The following is a 14,536-nucleotide window of genomic DNA, read 5'->3' as shown; positions in this document are numbered from 1 at the left end:
AAGTTTTACAAGAATGTGATAGCAACAGACATATGAAGCAGCCTATAGGTTTCGAGCAAGGTGGACCTCACTTGGTTTGCAAATTGAACAAAGCAATTTATGGCCTAAAACAGGCTTCAAGAGCCTGGTTTCTTACTGTTCACTCAGTTCTCATCTCTCTGGGATTTTCTCAATCTAAGGCAGATGCATCAATGTTCTTCAGACAGAGGGAATGTGATGTGATATATCTCCTAATCTATGTAGATGACATGTTGATTATTGAAAGTTCTTCTTCTATTAAGAATGTGATTTCTCAACTGAATTCTCACTTTTCTCTAAAAGATCTTGGGGAGGTGAATCTGTTTTTAGGAGTTGAAGTTGTGAAAATGGTTGACAATGGATTGCATCTATGTTAGTCTGCTTATATCAAGGATCTTTTAAAGAAAGCTAATATGCTAGGATCCAAAGGATGTCCAACTCCTATGGTCTCTGGATCTGAGTTGAGCAAAAATATTGGTAAACCAGTTGATGATCCAAAGTTGTACAGGAGTATTGTAGGTGCACTTCAGTATGCAACCATTACAAGACCAGACATCAACTTTGCTGTTAACAAGGTTAGCCAATACATGTCATCTCCATTAGATACACATTGGAGAGCTGTGAAAAGAATGCTTAGATACCTTTCAGGAACTCTGGATTATGGAATTCAAATTCATAAGTCCATAGGAGACATTTCAGCATTCTCAGATTCTGATTGGGCAGTGGATATCGATGATAGAAGATCAACAAGTGGTTTTTGTACATACTATGGGAGTAATCTGATTTCTTGGTGTGTAAAAAAGCAAACCGTTGTGGCTAGATCGAGCACTGAAGCAGAATACAGGAGTCTTGCTCTAGCTGCTTCAGAGGTGACTTGGTTGAATTCGCTACTTGGTGAGTTGAAGATTCAAAGGAAGTCAGGATCAGTCATATGGGTTGATAACATGAGTGCTATAGCATTAGCTTCGAATCCAGTTCTACATGCTAGAACAAAGCATATTGAATTGGATATTCACTTTGTCCGAGACAAGGTGCTGGCCAAGGAGATTGAGCTGCGTCATGTTCCAATAATGGATCAAATCGCAGATATATTTACAAAGCCTCTGAGCAAGCAATCCTTCATAAAGCTGAGAAACAAGCTTGGTTTAGTTTCATTAGCTTCACTTGGATTGAGGGGGCGTGTTGAAAATCACTCTGAAGTGAAGGCTGATGTCTCAAGTAAATTGGCATGCAATGTAATGTTGCATGAAGATGTTAAAGTTAATGATCACGTGAAAGAAAGAGGAGCACGAGACAATGTTGGAGTCATTGATGAATCGCCAGCAGTGCACTTGGACCCACAAAAGGACTTGGAGAGATGTGGCAGATATTTGTAGCCATTATCTTTGTTGAACAATTAATGAAATAGTGATATCTGATCTCTTGCTATTCCATGTTTATATCTCTACTTTCTTCATCATGCTTTGTAGCGTTTCTTTTCGGAAACTATGCTAACCTATTAGATTTTCCTAATTCCTTTTCCCCAAATACACATTGGGCAATACATTGAAAACTAAACCTTCATCAAGTCAGTCCTCAAATTGAATTGGAAAATCAAGCAACTAAAACACAATGAAAACAGAAAACCTAGTCTTTTCCATAAATGGATGGAATAGAAATCTCAAAGGCAACGCAAAAGCTGAACCTTAATTGAATAACAATACAATAAGAATTCAAAATTACACAATGGTACACTATATACATAAAAATACCTGAAAATAAGTAATAATATTTTAAAATATACAAAATTTTCCCCTACTATTTCCCCCAGTGGTCCAGTATCTGGCCACAGTGCAGTAGAGGATCGTTCTTGGTTGGACTCCTTTCCAGCTGGGATGGCTGTGCAGCTCTTTGACAGACTTCTCTTCTTTTTTGATCTTGTTTACTCTATAGATAATCATGGTAGTATACAACCAAAGATACCTTGTCAAACAATATGCAAAATATACATACAATCAGTCTACATCTACAAAAGTAGTGCAATCAAGATCTTGCAAAGTCAATCTTCCCATGTATAACTCATTAATATGTTGACCACAAAGAGGAGCACATTTCCTCTCTAGACAGTCATGGATCGCTGCCATTCCATGAACCCAAGATTTCTCGTCCAATGGATCCAAATCAAGATGGTTCTGCAGTAGATGAATCCTGTAAAACGCCGTGTCTGATCTGCTGCAGAAGTGAGCAGTGCATCGGTGATGAGGCTCATACGAGGCCAACCTGATCAAAGCCATTGTCAGAGCGCCGTCTACAGGCTTGGGATCGGAAAGATTTCTATCTCCCATCATTATGATCTCCCTTTCTGAAGGAAAGTACACTTGTTCAGTTCCATCAGCATCGGATACCTTCAAATCCTTGGTGAAATGGCCCATAGCTGCGCGCTTGGTGGCTTCGTGCTTCTCTGCTAAAGTTAGGATGCAAGAGAATCTAAGATGATAGCTTATGATAATCTTAACTTTCTTTAAGTTGTGACAGCAGCAGTAGAAATCCAACCATCTTCTTCCCACCCCAGCGTACCACTTTATAATGTCGATATCTTCAAGAACCGTGAGCAAACTGAGAGGCCTTGGCCGACCCATTTGGTTTGTAAACCCAACCATCTTGACTGCCTTCTTTAGAAGTTCAATTGGTGCCTCAACTTTGATGCACCGCCTCGTCAAATCCTCAACTGTTCTTCGAGCATAACTCTCTTCCTCTTCCTCCTCTCGCCTTCTTACTTCTTCCTCTAATTCCCTCTTGGCTTTCACCGGCTTCAAATGCTTGTCCACTTGCAATTGGAAGTTGTCATACGCATCAACAAGCTCATGTGGCAGCTGATCCCTAATCCTCCTCAAGGAGAGGAAGTCCCCGGCTGATAGCATCCAATGCCATTCCCATCTATCATCCACAGATGCCGAATACTCCTGCACCACTTCATCAGCCCAAGTGCTGAAAATCTGCCTCACTTCATCCTCTATCTGGAAATCAAATTTGAATCCATTGCTTTGCTTCAACTTCTTATGAACATGGCTCAATAACTTCATCCCCAACTTCTTCCTAGTCCTCTCTCTTGCATTTTTCAACTCCATTAGCCTGACTTGCTTCTGCCTTAGATGCTTCTTATGCGCCCTAATCGCCTTCTGTGACTTTCTTGGTCGGATGACTGAAGGCGCAACGGCCTGAAGCTCCATCCCCATGAACTCAATCTTCTCAGAAACCGCGCTGTGAATAACGGTTACCTGTCTATCCACCTTCAAATCCAACTCCTCATCTAGAAACCTTACAACCCTCTTCTTCAAATCCATCGTCATCATCTTAGTACCATTTGTTATTATCAATATCTCATCTAAATACCGGACAGCAAAAACCTTCAACGGCTTATGAAAAATTGAGTAAGAGCCAGCAAGCTCGGTCTCATTGAACCTCGGATTGTCCTCATTCGTTTTGAGGCGTATTTCTTGAATTTCCTTATCAAATCCATTGAGGTAGACATTAATCAAGATCGAACTCAATGCACATTCTTGCGGCAGCCCTCTGCCTGAACATATTCCCCCCAAATTGACAGAAACTACTCTGCAATCGAATAACCTTCGTATCAAATCAAGCAAATCACAATCATCAATTTTCTGCCCTAGTATCAAGCACATGTTATCAACATGTCTAGATTGAAACAACTGATCATCGAATTTAACAGTAAACCACCAGCTAGGGTTCTCCACCGAATTCTTCAAATACCTAATTGCGGTGTGGCGGCCCATATTCGCGCGGCCGCCGTAGCAAAATGTGACGAACCTATCATCGTAAATGACTTCAAGTACAATCCTAATAGCTTCGAGTACAACTTTGAGCTTTAGATTGGGCAAAATTAGGGCTTCACCTTTCCGCGATCGGGGGGAAACGGAAACGCAGCACGATTGAACGTCGAGCGAGTTGTTGGAGAGCTGAGCGGAGAGGTCCTGCAGGGAGAAGTAGTGAGTCGAGAACGAATCGAGAGTGAGCGGCGAGTCGGAGGCACGGTGGTTGCGGAGATTGTGGCAGGCGGTGAGGAGGAGGGAGGGAGAAGCGACGACGTTTTGGAGGAGGCTGTGGAATTTACCGTGGCGATAGTGGGAGAGGACTAGTGATTGGAGGGCGGAGTTTTGGAGAGGTGGTGGTGGGAGTTGAAGGGTGGAGAAGAGGGAACGGTTGACGGCGGCGACTCTGGGTTGCCGGAGGAGCTTAGCGAGCATTTGTCTCTGCCACTACCACCACCTGTTTGATGATTTCTCACAATTATATAATGAGAGAGTTTTGGACACTCTTCTCAAAGAGCATTTTAGGCGGGAAAGTCACTCATTGATATCCTCTCCGCATCGCCGTCGGTGCGATTTTCCTTCAACTACTCTTTGATATCCTTCAAAATCAAAATAAGATGGGAGGATAATATAAATCCACGACAACAATAAAATCAAAATTTCCAAAAATCAATGGAAAAATCAACGAGGTTAAAAGGTGAAAGCTTTAGAAATGTGAGCTTACTGTTATCGAGGTTCGATATGAAAATTCAGAGTCGTCGGTCCCCTATGATGCGGCTGTGCAGGTGGGCTATGCGCGGCGGTTGAGAGAGAAAGAGGAAGAAGGGGAGAGAGAAAAATGGAGAAGGCGAGAGATCGGAAGAGGAGGCGCTGCTTTTGGGCTTTATTTGGGCTTTCAGGGGAAATTAATTTTATGGAAAATATTAGTATTTGGGCTTTATTTGTGTTAGAGTCTTCTTAAATTATGTAATTAAATTTATGTAGTACTATTATTTTCCCTTCTATTTCAATCAAAATTTGCATTGTGCTATTTAATGAAATGATGGCTTCTATTTGGATCAAAATTGAAATTTTATTTATTGTTGCAATGTTTCTTCTCTAAATTAATTGACAAGTTAAATTATAATTACTTGTAATCTTTTCAATTTCCATCCTATATTTACTCGATTAAAGAATTTAATACTATATTTTAGTTAGTCTTCAATTAATTAAAAAATACTAATAAATTTATAAAACAAAATATGGAATTAAATGAAATTAAAAAAATATTTAAAGTTAAATCTAAACTCGTAAAGTTTGTATAGCTTCTTATAATACAAAGAGTAGTTTATATTGTCACATTATTCAAAACAAACAAGATGCACAAAAATGTTATCGTTATTTTAATTGATAGTTTACTTTATTATATACGTATGAAATAAGAAATTTGTCTTTTCTAATATTAAAGATGCATATAGTACTTGGCTATGCATACCAAGTTAGGCTAAGCTCTATATATAATGAATTTAGAATGATGTGTAGTTAAAATTTGTTTAAAAACTTTTCATATTTAGAATTAGTTTAATTTTGGTGGACACTCAAAATGATAAAATAAGTCTATTTTTTGCATACGGTTGTAGTACTACTAAACAAATTTAGGTATCAAAACTAAAAATATTAAGCTTCATCTTTTTTTATTTTAAATATGTTGTGACTATTTAAACCTTATACAAATAATTCAAATGATTTTGTTTTACAATTTAATTAATAATCGTGTAGTATCTTTATTAATAATATATTCCTTTAGTTTGAATTGTTAATAGTATATACTAATAAAATGTACATATCCCAACAATAAATAAATCGATATCAAGAATGAATACATTTCAATGACACTTAGTCACTTATTATTATTTTAAATTTAAGTAACTATATTTTTTTATAAAATATACCATATGTGTTTTATAGTAATGATTGTAATGAGACTTTTAGTTTGATATATGATAAATAGGGCAGGACGCAGAAAATGTTTCTTGTAAGGGTTTCGTTGCACACATATTTTATATAGTCAATATATATAATTTTCTCTACTTGAGTGTCATTTTTCATTAATCGTACTTCAACTACATTTTTTCTTTATTTTTTTGTCACTTTACTATTTTTAAAGAGTATGAATGTATTTTATGGACGGAAAATACAATCAACAAAACCATACATACATATTTTATAGTACATTAAACTAGTATAACATATATCTAACCTAAAGAATGAAACAAATAATCAGCATGGTTCTAATTTGGAGGTTTTTAACTTGAAGAAGAATGAGTTTAATTTAAAGTAGTCTTGTAATTATCTTTAACTTCTAGTAATAAAAAAAGGGTTAGTTTTTAAAAAGATACTCATCTCTATAAAAATTTTGAAGCTATAAAAAATTCTCTGTCTACGCTTTACACTTATTGTCTAGACTCTACACTTATATAGCCTTGAAAAGTGCTAGTAGCCTGCTATTTATAGTAAATAGGACTAGTAATATTATATTACTAATATTCAATACTCTCCTTCTTAGTTTCAAGTTTTCAACGTACAACTGTCATTGTTGTTTCTTTAAGCATTTTCAGATACTCAAACTCAGCCCTTTTCTTTTATTTATACTCGACGATTTAGTCTTTAGTGGGTTATTTTAGTAAGGGCTACAGATGGCTGCTGGAAATTTCAAAAATTGTACCAGTGGAAAAAAAATGAAAAATAACATTTGGGTAAGGGCTTAAGCCCCACCCTTTGCCTTAGTGTGTCCGCCCCTGATGATAAATGCATGTGACATATAAAGTGTGACAACATAAGTTTGATAATATTAATTTATTATGTGACAAAAGTTAGATGAAATATCTTATTTAAAATTATTTATTTTAGTTACAAGCTTTTGATATTCAACACGTGTTATATAAACGGACTTTAGATAAAATGAAATATATTTAAAATCTAAATAGTTAGTGCATCACCAATGGGGTGGACCACATAGCCCGGACTATGCAAGTATGCAATGGGGCGGACTATAGTCCGCCATTGCGGATGGCCACCCTATGCCTCGCCCCATTGCGGGCGCCTGGAGTATAGTTTGGACTATGATTTTTTAATTATTATTATTTTTTATTATTCATATTTTCCACTCTATAAATAAACCATATTTTTTATTCGTTTCTCGCGCTTGTTAATCCCTTTCTTCAACTCACTTCCAATGGGAGAAATTTGGTCATGTAACCGTTGAAATTGTATTTGTTTAGTATTGTGCGTTTTATTTTTTCAGCTTTTTAGTAAAATGTAAATTTTCATATTGTGGTCTTAAATTTATGTACATTGAAAATCTAAGTTATGCGAGTCATTTTTGTTTCTTCTCTCAAATTACAAATGTATTAAATTTTGTTTTGAATATGAATTCTTTTTTTTTATTAGGACTGGAGGATCATGCTATATCTTATAAAGTGTATATAATGGTATAAATTTTTTCTTAATTATTTACAATTTGTATTCATTAGCCGAAAATTCTTTGGTCCGTGCATAGCACGGGTGCTAAAACTAGTGTTGGAAAGGTTTTATTAGTTTGAAAATGAGCTTATTTAAATGTGAAAATGGGATAATGCGAAATCACATTGTGGGTTTGGATCTTCTCTTGGGGATACTGTTACAAACCAATGAGGATCACCTTTGTCATTTCCTACTTCGTCTTCTACTACATACACACAAACATGACATGTTTGTCTAATGGAGATGGAGTAGGAAATGACATAGATGATCTTTTCAGGTTACCAACACACCACTATTATGCGGAGCGAATCACCTATGTCATTTCCTAAAACACACTCACAAAGGTGTGTAATGGACCCCACCCTCACTTATTAACATTGCTCATATTTATAAGATTATTTTATTTTGTTGTGAGTGTGTTTTAGGAAAGGACATAGGTGATTCGCTCCGACTATTATGTCACAATGGATCACCTGTAACACTTCGTTACTACATCCCCTACTACACACACACAATAAAAATAAGTGATGGTGGGGTCTGTTACTCATGTTTGTGTGTGTAGTAGGAGATGTTGTAGGAAATGTTATAGGTGATCCTCATTGATATTCGTTTTGTGTAACTGCATTCCCTGTTGTGGCTGATTGCACAGCAGGGGATCCAAATTCATCGCTGACTACTAGTGATTCTATTTCAGTTGTCGTATCAAATTTATTTATTTTCGTTTTATCAACCTGCTTTCATTTCTTGGGGGGGGGGTTCCGTTTGCAAGATTGTATTTCGAAATCAAATATGTAGTATGTTTGGTTTATAAGATTCAATATTACAATTCAATTTTAGATGAATAATCATGGGATAATTAGCCATAGCTAACCCCTATGACTAAAATAATCTCAAAACTTTATCCTAGATTGTATCTAGGTACTATTTTGTCTAGAAAACCGAACACCACCTAAAAGTATAAACTTTTGATTTTAATTTTTAACATACTACATCCATTTCTTAAGAATAAAAGTTTTTTATTTTTATTTTTAATACTACCCCCGTCTCACAATAAGAGTTACATTTGGTGTGGGTACGCGTTTTAAGAAATGTAAAGAATAGTGAGTTGGAATAGTTAGCGGAATATGGTGTCCACTTTTTTATATTAGTTTTATGATTCAATGTGGGTGAAGTAAGTTAGTGGAATGTGAGACATACTTACCATTTATGATAAAAGTGAACTATGACTCTTATTGTTGGTCATTTATTTAGGACTAAAATTGACCTTTACTCGTTAAATAAGAAACCAGAAAAAATGATGAAATATCATCAATTAGGTTTGGTTGCATCGGTACTGTCCCACCTCTTCTTTTCCATGCCTTGGGTGAAACCAATTCACTTATATAAAGAGTGAACCGCTTCATTAGTCCCTAACATTTAGCATTGATTGTTGCATCACAAACCCCTAATGATATAAACATCTTCAAATAACCCTAATGTTTTATATAATCACGAATGAGGTTTTTTCGGATTAAAATACCCTCAAGTTCTATAAGAGCATTTTTATCAATTCATTATATTGCTGATATATGATTTCGACCACATATCTATCAGCAACTTCTCATAAATAGAGGAAGGAAAATGATTTAAAAGAAATGTAGAACTAACTCCGCATGAACACCCACCGCTAAAATACCATAAACAAATAAAGAGTGAACTTCAAAAACAGTCCCTGGACTATGGGTTTATCTTGCCCATAGTCCATGGACTTTAAAAATAACCCCAGACAACCCTGGGCTAATGATTTGTTGGTCCTTTTACCCTTTTTTGAAGTGAAAATACCCTTTTAAGGGTTTGGGCATTTCGGTCATTTCACAATTTATGCTTTTGAGTGTGTCGGCTCATTATTTGGTTTGTAAAGGTTACGTCATACATTTCACTATTATCTCTTCCCTTCTTCCTTCCAGAGATGCCCACCGGTTCCGGTTCCGAACCGGAACCGAGCAAATTTACTCGAACCGGAACCGTCGCAATTCGAACCGCGGTCCGGTTCAGGTTCAAGAATTTTCGAACCTGAACCGTCACCGAACCGCCGGTTAATCGGCGGTTTCACAGTTTAGGCGCGGAAACCAATTCGTCAGTCGGGGCAGCTTTTTAATGCGTTGAAACCGGTCGGTTCCGGCGGTTAACCGCGAAGACGGCGGTTAACCGGCAAACCAGTGGCTTTTGGTGGTGGTACGGAACCCGAGGCAACATATCGCAGCTTTTGGCAGCCGGTTTGTTGACCGAACCGGCGGTTTTCCGTCAAAACCGCCGGTTTTCTGAAAATTCAATTTTTTTTTCGGATTTTGAATTCAAATTCATCCATTTCCCGCCATTTTTATCTATAAATATCCCCTTCTATCCTTATTTACATTCACCTCACTCTTGTGTTAATAAGAGTTTCTTTCTTCAATCTCCCAATTCTCTCTCTTTGTCTCCAATTTCTCATTTGTGCTATTGTGCTTCCATTTGAATTATTCAAGTGCTACTCTCATTTTTTTTATTTACGTTCCGACTACACTTGTAAATTATATTACATTGTTGTATGTTGTATACTTGTATATGTATTGTAAATTGTAATGTATCGTTGTCCGTTACAACTCAAATTCAATAAAATTGATATCATTTGCACCTTATTCGTCTTATTTCAATTTAAATTATCCATTGTCTTGTTCCAATTTATTGTATAAGTCCAAATTTCAAATTAAAAAAAAATTAAATAAATCGAACCGCGAAACCGCCGGTTCGAGAACCGGAACCGTGTAAACCGCCGGAAAACCGGCGGTTCCGAATCGGAACCGGAACCGTGAAATAGCCTCACGGTCCGGTTCCGAATTCCACCAAACCTGAACCGGCGGTTCTGAACCGGAACCACCGGTTTTTGAACCGTGGGCAACACTGCTTCCTTCTATGTAAAATTGGTGCAATATTAGTATCTGGATTCAATAAATTATTGGTGCAATATTAGTATCTTCGATGTAAAATTATTTTAATTATCACCATGGTCTATGGAGATGTCTAACTTAGACACGAAAATACATCAAATTAATAAATTAGTATCAAGATCATACATCAAACCACATCAGGCTCGCCCAATCCCCCTGCTTCCCGACGGCGAAGGGGAATTTACCCAAATAGAATTCCAAAATGCTAACCCCCAAACTCCAGATGTCGCCGGCGTATCTGTCGTACTGGCCGTGGTTCAAATCGGTGTTGATCCGCTCGGGGCTCATGTAGGCGATCGTGCCGCCGCGAATTGATTAGAAGATTCGAGGGTTTGATGTCGATTTTGCGGCGGTGGAGGTAGGCCAATCCGGCGAGGGCGTGTTGGGAAAGGGGTTTTTCGGAGGGGATGTGGGTGGATTCGAGGGAGCCGTTGTCCATGAATTCGAGGAGGACTTGGATCTCGCCGCCGTGGTTGAAGAGGTTGTGGCATTTGACGATGTTGGGGTGGTCGACGTCGCGGAGGATCTGATTTCGCGGCGCATCTGGTTGCGGACGGCGTCCTCGTGGTTGCCGTAGATGACCTTGAGGGCGTAGACGGCGCCGGAGGGGCGGTGGAGAACTTTGTAGGGATCCATCGAAGATACTAATATTGCACCAATTTTACATGAAGAGAAGAAGGAAGAAGAAGGGAAGAGAGAAAGAGAAGGTGAGAGAGAAATGTATGCAACAACCTTGCACAAATCAAATAACGAGCTAACAAACTCAGAAGCATAAATAGTGAAATGATCGAAATGTTCAAACCCTTGAAAGTGTATTTTCGACTAAAAAAAAGTGTAAAAGGATCATTTTTGAAATAAATCCTTAGTACAAGATTGTGTGGGGATATTTTTAAAGTTTAGAGACTATGAACGAGATAAACACATAATTCAGGGACTATTTTTGAAGTTCATTCATGAATAAATATTCAAGATGTGGATGATGATATAGAATTTAATTCGATTTAAATAGTTCAAGAGCAATCTAGACAACGTAAATCCTAACCAAAAACGGAAATGATCAATCACCCCACCAATCGAAGAAGCCCAAATGTACCAAAATTCCTCAAAATGATAGTGTAATAAGTCAAATTGTTTTATCAAAACCATTGCACACCTCATTTTTTCTTGACCAAAAATAATAATGTGATCAGGTTTCTGGACAGGTATAGAAAGGAGTACTTTATTCCCGAATACTTGATCACATACACTGTATTCATATATAGTGTTTTGTGATAATTGATAAATGCACATAAATCATTGCTTTTATTGGCAATATAGATAGGTCTTCTTTGTTTCTCAACATCACAATGTACATTATATTCCTCATATCTTAGCTTCAAGTTTGAGCTTCAAGAATGCAAAACCAATCCATTGAACCTCCTCTAGGTCTCTTTCTATATCTCTTGTGTGTCTCTCTCCACACACACGCGCGCGCGCACGCGTGTGGGCGTATTAATAGTGAGTAGTAACATATTGATGAAAACTTGTTAGTAATAGAGAAACTTGGTTTGCAGGTTACCCTACTGAGAATAATCCTCCAACAAAAAAGGGGAAGATGAAGTGCTGGCCAAGAACAAAACCAAAAGGAGATAGGGGATTTCTTGAAGGATGGTATGGAGTTTCTTTTACCTCATATTCCAATTAGTATGCTTTTATTCATATACTAGCACTACATATTGATTGCATAATTCTTTTGTTTTCTGCAGCCTCTTTGCTCTGTGCTGCTGCTGGCTTTGTGAGATGTGCTTTGATTAAACACTTTGAAGAATCTAAATTTTATGCCTAGCTATATACTCCCCCTTTTATTGTGAATGACATTTCCATCACTTTTTAATGGTTTGCTATTGGCTTTGAGACTATTAATTTATTTGGTTGTATATTTTGCCTTTAAGACTTGGTACGTAACTTGTTTGTGTGACGATTTTCATACATCAATATGAATAATCAATTTACTGAGCCAAAAGAAAAGAACATGTAATATTCATAACAAAAACAAGATTTACTGCTAAATAGTCATCATATATTCATATACATAGGGAGCCACCATATTAACAAAATCCACACCCATAGAGCAGTATAATAAGCCAAACAGACGCACCAGAGCGTGCATTACACAAACACAACACGATAACAACGAGAGATCAAACCACTAAGAACTACCTTCTCTGTACGACCACCCCATGTCGTACCTCCCAAATGAATAAGCCGTGGAAGGGACCTCCAGTAAATGCATGGGATCTGGTTCGATGCCATAATCTGTCAGTGGTCTGTGTTCCAGGATATCGTCATGTTGTTGAACAAACTCGGGGATCTCAACCTGTCCCTTCTTTATGTCGTGCCAGAGATACTGAAGGCGGCTTACATATTTGATTTTCCAGTATAGTCTATAATTAGACACAGAGACCATAGTGAGTATATATTTGCTAGTAGTTTCATGGAAAATCTAAGTTGAAGAATTCGAATACAATCACAAGGGAGAATGTTGATCCCATGAATGAGTACTGACAGCATTTTAAGTTTAATATTAATGATATCATCTTATGCTGTATGCAAGAATCCAAGAACACCAACATCTCTCTACATTGATACATTCCCATCACGCTTTTGGATATAGAATCAGAGAAATTTGAGAGAAGACGGGTTGTAAATTATAGCCGAGCCAACACAGATTTTTGGCAACAATAACTAATATAGCTATTAGCTAAGAGTTGAAATCAGATGGGATTTCAACAATATTCCTCAACGCCATCCATGGTTTTACAAATACACTGTAATGAATTGAGTAAAGAAGTACGAAAGAAGTGAACTAACCCTCCACTTAAAAGAAGTCTCCCAAGAGTGGCAAAGACAAGTCTCGATCGAAGTCCTGGATGAATGAAGTAGACAACCTGAAGCCTGTCTTTGTATTCATCAGGTAGTTCCTCGTATATCCACCGAAGCATTGTAAGACCAGGCGAGTTGTCCTCTTTCTGCACGGTACTATGCATGTACACAATGCAGAAAGGGCCTTCATCCATCTCTGTCAAAATCTTATGGAAGACATACTTCTTAAGCCTTTCTCCAGGGATGACAAGAGCTGCATTTACAGAGAACAACGGCAGCACGTATCAGTAAGGATGTGAATGAACTAAATGAAACAATTCACAGCCTACGCCTTGAAAAGAAGTACTTATACTGTTTCTTTCTAAATCTACAATCCAATCACCAGTCTCCTGATTGTTTTAAGGCTAATCACAACATACTGTGCCTATCTTTATGACTAATCAACTCTACAATAATCAGTCAATGTAATTCCAAGTAATCTATATTGATCATTTGGCCAGAGAAGCCATGATCGTCTCTCGAGAATCAATTCAACCGAATGTCCATTGAAATTATCTCAAATCAATTTTGGCAGTAAAAATCCAAATAATGCATTCATCTCTGAGGAAGATGTCATATCACCAGTATTCAATTCTTCCCAAACTAGATAATCATCTAACGCAGCTAAAAAATTTGTATACTGGTATAAACCGTAATGGAATGAATTGAGACATTTTCCCCCTTTCTCCATCCATCAATGAGTAAAATAAACAAATTCCATAGCTGACGATATATTTAACCTAAAAATAGAAACACGAATTGTAAAGTAAAATAGCGGTGAAAAACCCTAAAACTAAAAAAATTGCATTTTCACGGATAATAGTGAGAAATACCGGGAAAATACTTTCCAACGATGCGGAAGATACGGTTGCCGGACTTATCACAGCCATTTTCGCGGCGGAAGAAGCTGAGGGAGTCGAGGTCGGAAAAATCTAGGCTTTGATCGTCGGCGGAGGGGAGAATGGAAGGGCAATCGTGCCAATTCTCTTCTTCCGGCGGCGGGTTGGATAGAAAGGGACGGGCGTCGACGCACAGATCCGACGCCAGAACCATCACTGAAAAATCATCCGACGACGGATTCCCCATTGCCTCTCCCTCTCTCTCACACACTCTCTCTCTCTTGGTTGCTTTTAGAGTATAATTATTGTTAATTATTTTTTTAAATTTTACTTCTCTTCATTTTAATTTTTGTATTAATTTAGTATTTCAGTTATTAATTTTTGTATTTATAATTTTATATTTTTTCTAAATTCAATTAATAATTTGTGTAATTTTTATTGTAGTTTTAATTTTAATTGTTAATTTGAGCATTTGATTTTGATACAATAATTAATTATG

General features: G+C 37.2%; 2 protein-coding genes across 2 annotated transcripts; both read right to left on the bottom strand.

The window, feature by feature from the left end:
• Positions 1-1,678: 1,678 nt before the first annotated feature.
• LOC121772637 (nuclear intron maturase 3, mitochondrial-like) lies at positions 1,679-4,701 on the bottom strand. Its single transcript, XM_042169822.1, has 2 exons — positions 4,555-4,701; positions 1,679-4,429 (listed from the first exon to the last, which is right to left on the bottom strand). The coding sequence occupies exon 2, from the start codon at positions 4,263-4,265 to the stop codon at positions 2,013-2,015; it is 2,253 nt and encodes a 750-aa protein (XP_042025756.1). The 5' UTR covers positions 4,266-4,429; positions 4,555-4,701; the 3' UTR covers positions 1,679-2,012.
• A 7,615-nt stretch (positions 4,702-12,316) lies between these two features.
• LOC121772674 (ganglioside-induced differentiation-associated protein 2-like) lies at positions 12,317-14,322 on the bottom strand. Its single transcript, XM_042169865.1, has 3 exons — positions 14,032-14,322; positions 13,148-13,412; positions 12,317-12,720 (listed from the first exon to the last, which is right to left on the bottom strand). Exons 1-3 carry the CDS (start codon positions 14,282-14,284, stop codon positions 12,486-12,488), a joined length of 753 nt encoding a protein of 250 aa, XP_042025799.1. The 5' UTR covers positions 14,285-14,322; the 3' UTR covers positions 12,317-12,485.
• Between the last annotated feature and the right edge of the window lie 214 nt (positions 14,323-14,536).

The sequence above is a fragment of the Salvia splendens genome, chromosome 16 (assembly GCF_004379255.2).
Source record: "Salvia splendens isolate huo1 chromosome 16, SspV2, whole genome shotgun sequence".
Taxonomy (NCBI): domain Eukaryota; kingdom Viridiplantae; phylum Streptophyta; class Magnoliopsida; order Lamiales; family Lamiaceae; genus Salvia; species Salvia splendens.
Note: the sequence above shows the minus strand (reverse complement) of the source record. Positions and strands in the feature narration are given on the sequence as shown.